This window comes from Quercus robur, chromosome 6, assembly GCF_932294415.1.
Source record: "Quercus robur chromosome 6, dhQueRobu3.1, whole genome shotgun sequence".
Classification (NCBI taxonomy): Eukaryota; Viridiplantae; Streptophyta; class Magnoliopsida; order Fagales; family Fagaceae; genus Quercus; species Quercus robur.
Genome location: NC_065539.1, coordinates 14,228,553 through 14,237,494, shown reverse-complemented (window position 1 = coordinate 14,237,494; position 8,942 = coordinate 14,228,553). Strand labels below are relative to the sequence as shown.

At 33.2% G+C, this 8,942-nt stretch overlaps 1 protein-coding gene across 1 annotated transcript; it reads left to right on the top strand.

Annotated features, from left to right (window-relative positions):
* Positions 1-2,738: 2,738 nt before the first annotated feature.
* Positions 2,739-8,411, top strand: LOC126732894 (uncharacterized). Its single transcript, XM_050435950.1, has 13 exons — positions 2,739-3,040; positions 4,018-4,180; positions 4,365-4,445; positions 4,604-4,686; positions 4,773-4,885; positions 4,998-5,108; positions 5,236-5,336; positions 5,432-5,690; positions 5,786-5,863; positions 5,948-5,998; positions 6,098-6,166; positions 7,244-7,321; positions 8,033-8,411. The coding sequence occupies exons 1-13, from the start codon at positions 3,031-3,033 to the stop codon at positions 8,078-8,080; spliced, it is 1,245 nt and encodes a 414-aa protein (XP_050291907.1). The 5' UTR covers positions 2,739-3,030; the 3' UTR covers positions 8,081-8,411.
* Positions 8,412-8,942: the final 531 nt, after the last annotated feature.

The window sequence follows — 8,942 nt, the reverse complement described above, 5'->3', positions numbered from 1 at the left end:
TGGATAAACATATGTTTATTCATATGTAAAAAAACACCAATATTAATCTTCTTCTTTTTTTTGGAAATGTTGGTGGAAGCCCATATTAGGGAGGACATAAAAACATTTATTTTAATAATATACTCTTTTTTCTATCCTCTATATGCAACTAATCTCTTCATTTAGAAGATTTATAGCTTTCTTCAACAAGTGTGATCACTTTGTCTTATTTTTCTCGATTGTTAGCATATGTTGGCAAGTGACTTCATCACTTTAATTATCAAATCGTGTTATGCACTTTGTAACAACATTTATAAATCTATTTAGAAAACTCTTAGACCAATACTTTGATTGTTAGAGTTCACATCTCTTTCATTTTGCGTCTATTATTGAGTTGGCTTGTTAACTCAAATTATTATGGTAAAGCGATAAACATTAACATGTGAATTATCATTGCAGTAGTATTAAGTAACAACTTCTTTAATGGATTGTTGGAATGAGGATGGGTCTTGTATGATATACTGTTGACAATTATACCATTGGACGATTTTATAAGACCATTTGAATAATTTTATCAAATGACTGTATGTTGGATAATGAACTAATTATATTGGAAATTGTACCTTAAGAGACTAAATTAGATTGGAGGGGCGGGTGCTTAACACATTTCCATTTGGTTATTTGGCCTTCGAATCTAGTTTTGAGATGTAGATTGGGTCTTTTAATGAAATTTTATTTTTAGAATGTAATTAGGAAATAAAGTCTTATGCTTTTTTTTTTTCTTTTTTAATGTATAGGTTTAAGATCAAAACCATATAATTATTCATCTATCTTCCATTCAAAAAAGCCTTATAATTATTTAAGTAATGAGCAATTTATGCCAGTAGGCTCTTGGCCACTAACCTCAACTAATGTTTTAATGTAAAAGAAATAAAAGTATAAACATATGTTTATTTATATGTTAAGAGGACTAATAAGGGAACTTCAAATAATTGTAATAATAAAAAATTAACAAATACACCACTTATTCCATGCATCCATCTCCACGAGCCCAAAGCCTATGAAATATTCCATAAAAAAAAAATATTAATCTTGTCATTTTGTTTTTATTAATGATATAAAAGCATAATGATAATTAATATAGAAATATAGACTCTGACTCTCACTTGCTTATAAATGAGAATACTCAAAATAATTGTAATAGGAAATACTAAACAAAGAAAGCATGTCACATATTCCAAGCATCAATATCCATGTGCCCGGAGCCTATAAAAAATTTATATATATTAAAAAAAAACATTATTTGATAATAAAATATGGGGTAAAACATGTTGTAGCTCCTACCATTTTGTTCATAATTTTTCAAAACATAAATTTGATGGTTAAGAAACTCAATATCAAATTTATATATTAGTTATCTTGGAATAAAACCTAAATTGGGAAAAAAATCTTATTACTCAATGTTTTAAAAATCAAAACATTAAAAAAAATAAATAAAAAATAAAAAAATAGCTTAAAACATTTTAAGGTTGGACTAAAGTTTGATTGGAAGATGAACCATGATGATTCCATAATAAATTTAGTAATTAATTAAAGTACAAATAAATGTCTAAAAATTAGCTAAATTGTAAAAATAACTAGCCTCAAGTAATGTTTAAATGCATGAGAAACAAAGGTATACACATATGTTTAATCATATGTAAAGATGAATAATATTAATCTTGTCATTTTGTGATTTTTAGACTTTTTTTTATTAGTTTGTAAACATAATGCAACACTTTATTAAAAGATTATTCATTAAAAAAAAATAGTCTACAAAGATTAATTAATCATGAAATATAGAACTTTTAAAGTTAGAAATTTGATGCTCGCTAATAATCTTTATGCACTTACAAAGATTAACATTTACCATAAATTTCAATAGGTAAAGCTTAACATACCCTTAATATCTCTCTTTCTCAAGGCATTGTACTTATATAGTAGTCGGTTAAACTTAAAATATATATTTTTTTTAATACTTAATGTCTTATTTTCCCACAATACCAAACTCCTAATGCCTCAAGTTTGAAATTTTAACTCTTTCCCTTCAATATTTTGACTCTTTCTCAGTTTCAAATTATGGGTTTTTGCTATAAACTCAAATTTTAAATAATTAAAATAATATTGAAAAAAAGTTGAATTATACATAATTTTTTTTTAAAAAAAAAAGCAATTAAAGAAGTGAGGTAATATGTAATATTCCAAGTATATTGCTATACCTTCAACACTTTAAAATTAATTAATTTTATTGCTTTATTTTAAGTAATCAAATCACATGTTTATAATTTTTTTATGTTGAATCGGGATCTTTACTTTACTGGTCCAAATTATGAGCTGCAAATTTCGCATCCGTGTCAGTGTCTCCTTGATGGGTTTTAAGCTCCAATCTGGCTCCTGGGCCTAGTTGTAAAATCTCCTTTAACTTATGCATACTAAGCACTTGAGCTTACACCTTTAACTTCTATAATTTACTTTTTTATGGTCGGCTATTCGCAAGACACCTCTGAATTGGGCCAAAGTTTGAGTGTCGGTCAGTGAAACCACACTGGGCCCATAAATAAAGGGCCCATTGTAGCATGCTTCAAATTCAACCCACAAGATAATCTTTAATAAGTCCTACAGAAGCATATTCTCATAACAGTATAACACTGGCCATCACTCCCGCGCGCTAAGGGTATAATAGTAAAAACGTAACCTACTATTTATTTTATATTTGTTCTCAATTATCGATTGCCGCCTCAGACTCTCTTCCGGTTCCGAAACTAACACACTTCACTTTTCTCTACTATTCCTAGTCTAAAACGGAAAAAGGTCTCTCTCTCTCTCTCTCTCTCTGTCTCCATATAATATTTAATGGAAATCACGCCCACAAAATTCTCACAATCGGTTCTGATCTCGCTTCCGTTCACCATAACACAATCGAATTTGCGCTCGATTTTCTCACTCCGCTATATTTTTCGCCGAGCTTGTTACTTCTTTTGGTAGACGCAGACGCAAAGCGAATTTGGTATAATGGGGAAGCGTAAGTTCTCTCTCTCTCTCTCTCTTTTGTTTTGTTTTGTGTGTTGTTTCTATAAAGTTCGATCAAATTTCTTCTCATACGCTCTTGTTTCGGCTGTTGTTTTCGTGTGGTTGTTAGTAGGTTTTTTTTGTTTTTGTTTTTAAAATTTTAAACTATTTGATTTATTTAATAAAAAACCCTAGGTTTTTTGAATTACCTGAGTTTCTTTGTGTTTAAATTGATGTGAAAAGCCACTGGATTACGCGGTAACTGGTTTTGGCGGGTTTCACAGGGGAGGTTAGTTACCATAGGAGTCTGATTGTAATGTGAGTGAAGTTCTCCTATGTCATAAAAAAGAAAAGAAAAGATCTTTAGCTCAATTGGCACTTCCTCCCCTTGCAAGTGTTGGGTAGAAAGTGAGATTGAGATTGTGGGTTCAAGTCTTCAATACCCATGTCGTACGTGTGTGATTTACCAATCAAAATTTTAACTTCAATTATTAATGCACCAAAAATCGGAAACAAAATTCTTTGAAAAGGGAAGTTTGAATTTTTTTTTAATTTTTAAAAACAAATATTTGTAATGTTTGCTTTATAAGAGAAAATTGCTGAGTTTTATATTGGTTTAAGCTACTTGGGCTTGTCTTTAATGCTGCTATCGTGGAAACTATGTGTTATGCGAATTTAATTGGAGACTTTAGCTAAATTGTATTAAATCTGAATGGTTTTAAATGAGCTATTAATTATGTTTCTGTAATAATCACAATTAAGTAGTGATAGTGATGGTAATGGATGATTGGTGTGATGAGTTTCTTTGTCGTTGTTTCTTCAAGAGCATATATCATACTAGTTGGATGGCAGGTTCCCTTGCCTTTTAATGTTGTTTGTAGCACATAAACATTGTCACATTATTGTTTGATTGGTTATTGAATTGCGAATTTAGTTGAGTATAGGTGATTTTATATGTATATTCGATGTTAATTTTTGATGAATATGCAGGTGGTAGTCAGCGAAAGAGTGCCAAATCTTTGGGCACCAATGATGATGATAGTGTGAGTTCTTCATCTGTTGACATGTCAAAGCTGACACTGGCATCAGGGACAGAAGATGTGCAGCAGGACAGCTCTCTTGATTCATGGCTAGAAGCATTAGATGAGAAAAGGTACCTGTCTGTTACTCATTGATCAATTGTACAATCTTATGTTACATGCAATGATATAATCTTATAGCTCAGTTCCTTCTTGTTGTTGCCTTATATTCTTTTACAAGTATTGAGGTCCATCAGTTTTTGCTGATGTAGTTTATGACCCGAAACTAAATGTAACTTTTATTTGGGTGGTATGAAGGGGATCCACAAGGGAGAAAGCATTGTCATTAATCATTGAAGCTTTTACCAAAAACTTGCAGCATCAGTTTGTGGAAAAGAAGTAAGCCCATTTGTATTTTTTCATTTATGAACTAGTGAATTTTTATTGATGTTTTTAGGCACACACATTTGTGGTAAAGAAGTAAGCACATTACTCTGAACAATTGTAGGATATTTTGAACTTTCTTTTTGAATGTGTTGGTTTGCCTTCTCTTGTAGCTTTCTTACATTGCTTCTTCAATATCTGCATTCCATCAAGCGAGGATCTGCCAAAGAAATATGTTTAGCAGCCCGTGCTATAGGTAAATCTTGAATCTCTTAATGCAGTCATTGTTTTTTTTTTGGTGCTCACAATTTGAAATAAGTTTAATTCTTGTGCTGGATCTAGGGTTGCTGGCTATGACCACTAGTAAGGATAAAGCACGTGAACTGTTAGAAAAGTCAATTCGCCCTCTTTCGGAAGCTCTTAAATCTGGGTCTGAGAAATCAGAGATTTCACATGTATGATTGAATTGAGAGATACTGTTAGTCTTCATTTGCATAGTTCTTTTATATGCCAAAACTAAATTTGGATTTTTTCCTTTTACTTGGACCTTGGAATCTATCTTAATAGATAATCGAGTGCTTGGCTGTCATAACCTTTATTGGTGATAATGATGGAGAGAAATCAGAAGGTGTGATGCAAATTATTTGGGAGTTTATTTGTCAAAAAACAGGTTCTAAGGTATGTAGTACCCTTGATCTTCTGGATGTGAACACACATCACATACACTGTCCTTGTAATTTGAACCTAGTGTTTATGCTAGTGGTGCTATATGTGAAATTTAATTCATCATTGTTTTGATTTGTAGAGTAAACTATCACCAGATGTGATAACAACTGCCATATCTTCCTGGTCATTTATTCTCTCAAATGCTAATGGCTGCTGCCTTAATTCCAAAAACTGGCAAGAGTGAGTGACATTTTCTTCCTTCATGGCTCATAGTTTTCATGTGTTTAGTGTTTTCATGATAAAAGAAATAAATCTCTCCATAATCATTGTTACAGGGCAGTTTCTCACTTTTCGACATTTCTAGAGAAGGATGATCGATCTGTTCGCATTGCAGCTGGTGAAGCATTAGCTATACTATTTGAGATTGGATGCCCCAAAATTAAGAAGGATTCTGCTGATGCTATTCAACAATTGAAGGGGAAAATTCTGTATCAAGTTGAAGACCTTTCCAGAGAAGCTGGAGGCAGAGGTTCCAATAAGGAAGATCTTGGCAGCCAGCGGAATTTTTTTGGGGATCTTCTGAAATTTCTAAGAGTATTTTTTTCATTTGCATACGTTTTCTTTTTTAATTATTTTGCTAATTTATAACCTTGAACTAGTATGACACTTTCAAGTTTTGTGATTACCAGGATGGTTCTTGTCCTGAAACATCAATGAAGATAGGTGGAGATTTGCTTAACACAGATACGTGGTCTGAGTTGATACAGGTACTTTCTCCGTAAGTTATCCCGTTTTATTATTCTGTGTCCAAAATATACAATTTTAAATGTTTTTCCAAATTTATTGAACAGTTGAACCTTTTGAAGCATTTTCTGGGTGAGAGATTTTCCAAGCACATGCAGGTTGGTTCTTTTGTTTCAGATCCTTATTATTTACAAATGCCTCTCAGATCTCCTTTTGATGAGTTATAGTCAGCAACTAACTTACCCCTGCCAAATCAGGAAAATGAATTGCTTCGCTCTCTATTTAAGTTCACATTAATGAAAAAGCATATGTCCAGCGGTGAAAAGGTTGGTTTCTCTCTTTATGATATTGTATTGTTGGTCTTTGTCCTTTCCTACTTTCTCACACTTGGGAGTAGATGTAGTTGTTTCTGTGCATTCTGAAAAAACTAGGTGACTCTTGGGGATTCATAGCAGTGCTTTGAGATGTGGAAATAAACCCCTTCAGAGTTCAGACACAGAAAGCACTTCTCACAACCGATTTAACAATGATGATTTACTAATGCAACCCCAAGCCCCATCATGTCAACAATACTGAGTTGATACAATTGAATACAATTTAGGCTTGTAATTATACTGAGGGAAATAATTGACCTGCAGAATTTCAACTCGGGGTTTGGCTTAAGTTTTTTGGCCTGACTGGCTCCCACATGTTCAAATTTAAACTATGCTTTATTTGATAGAAAGCATGAAAGGAGTCTATTGGCTCTCTTCACTAAATTTGAAATTATGTATGAAAAGGGTCTATTGGCTCTCTCTTGTTTACTATTCGATTTATGTTATGGGCTACTTATATAAAAGCACTGGATTATGGTGCAATTAGGTCTGCAAATGAGCTGGCTCTGCTCTGATCAGCTTGACCTTTCAGAAATCAAGATGAAATTAAACATATAGGAGGCCTCGTTTTATAAATTAGCCCAGCCTGAACTCCATAACATTAGCTTGTGGGTTGGCAAGCCTAGTTATGTCCGTTATTGGCTGCTAGTCTAGCACCCTTGCCAATTTGTTGACGCTTGTACTTGATGAGCTGAGCTTAAACATGATGTTTTTCAGCTTGGCTTATTTACCGCCCTAGGTGAGACCAATGACCATGGAGCTTTCCTTAGCCAAAAGAAGGGCATATCAGTCAATGTAACCATATTATTTTAATATAAGAGCTGTTTTTATATAGGTTTCTGGGTCTGTATTGGGGTTTGGAAATCCATGATTTTTTTTTTTGTCAATCCTTTTGCTGTAATCAATCCCTGCTGTTTTTTTTTTTTTTTTTTTGGCCAATGAAGGTGTCTTTGTTTTGCCGTTCCAGCCTTGTGAACTCCACAAGGAATTTCTTTTAAGTACCTCATTTTTCCTGTTTGACTCTTGCAGAAATTGCAGAAATCTCAATTTGCTAGCTCGCACAAGGAAATGACTCGAGCACTAAACAGGCAACGCAACATGTCACAGGTATAACATCCAATCTGTGTAAAGCCTCTTCTATTGTGCATAAATATTATTTTAGTTGATTGGTACTTGGATGATGCTCATCTTGTCTCTAACTGGCAGGACTGAATTAAAGAGATGGGACTTTTGGGCTTACGTCTCATGTCATCTCTTAGATGTCACTGTTACACCAATCGAGTTTCACATGATGGGCCTTGTCTAGGTTGCTGAGGCCACAAACCTATAGCTTTAAATCATAGTTTAACACGGGGTTATGAAATACATTTTTACCATTTGATAATGAGTAGTGTAGACAAAGGGACCAAAGAAGGTCGGGATTGCTTGGTTAGAGTAGAACTATAAGTTTAATTAAGGGTTACCCAAAAATGCTAACATATGTGTCTAAGACTCTAAATCCACAGTAAATGCCGAATAGTACCAAGTTGGATTCTCAGAATTTCTCATGACATTTGCAGTTCCCTTTCTCTGGTTAGGCTCTCAGCTCAACCTTTTTGAGGGTGGGTTGCGGTTATAATATAGATTATAGAATATGATTTTCAGTAATTACAGTGGGGGAACAGTAAAGTAGTAGAATTGTTGAATTACCAATTCAAGCCCCCTGCCCCCTCCCTTAATTCCCTATTTTACCCCCTTTAATGGTTGTTTAATGTAATGCTGCATTTTCACCACCTCATTTTATAAAACCTGGTCGCTTTTTTTTTTTTTCTGCATCAGCTGGAAAAATTTGGACATTTTGCTGCTCGTGGTAGCGAATGGTTGTAGACAAAGGGAGAGGTGTTGCAACCTCAGCAACTGATCAAGAATGCTGTCATGACATCTGCCACGTTTTTCCCGATTTTGATTTTTCTTTAATTATTTTTATAGGGTTCACCATTCAGGTGCTTTTGACTGAAACCAGTCTTTATATTCAGATTGGTAGTAACTTACTACAATATGTTTGGATAAAACAGTTGATTCTTTTTTTCCATTTTTATTGGAAGATTCATCAATAACATTTTATTAATTACAGAAAATTGTTAAGCTGAATACCCAATTGTAATTTCAGTAACTATGAGTCACCCTTTATGTTAATTCTCTACATAACTTGTGCACAGTTGACCTTTTTACACTTAAGTGTGCTATGCTAGTGTTTTTTTTTTTAGTTCCATTTGGTTAGGCGATTTGGTTAAAAGAGTATTTTTAAAACTCATAACTTTATTTTGCAACTACAACTCCTCATAGTTTTTTTTACAAATGCTCGTTTAAAACTCAAAACACTGTTTTTCAACTATTTATACAGACAAACAAAACACACTTTGTTTTTTTGTTTTAATCCGTACTGTGCTAGCTGTTATTGTGTGATGATTGATGGTAGATCTACAGTATTCCATTCAACCTACGTTCCACTCTTCATCCCTATTTCAACATATGCAATATTCAACGAAGTTTTCATCCACTGGCCACCAATTTGTGCACGTTCTCAACCAACATTCCTGATATTTTAAAATGAACCTACGTCATGAATTTGATACTGTAAAAGCATAAATAATATGGCATTGATTCCTTTTCTAATTTTTAAATGCTCTAGTTGTACGAAAGGACGGGCCATAATTGTCGAAGGCTCATTGTCATTGGTAAATCGGTA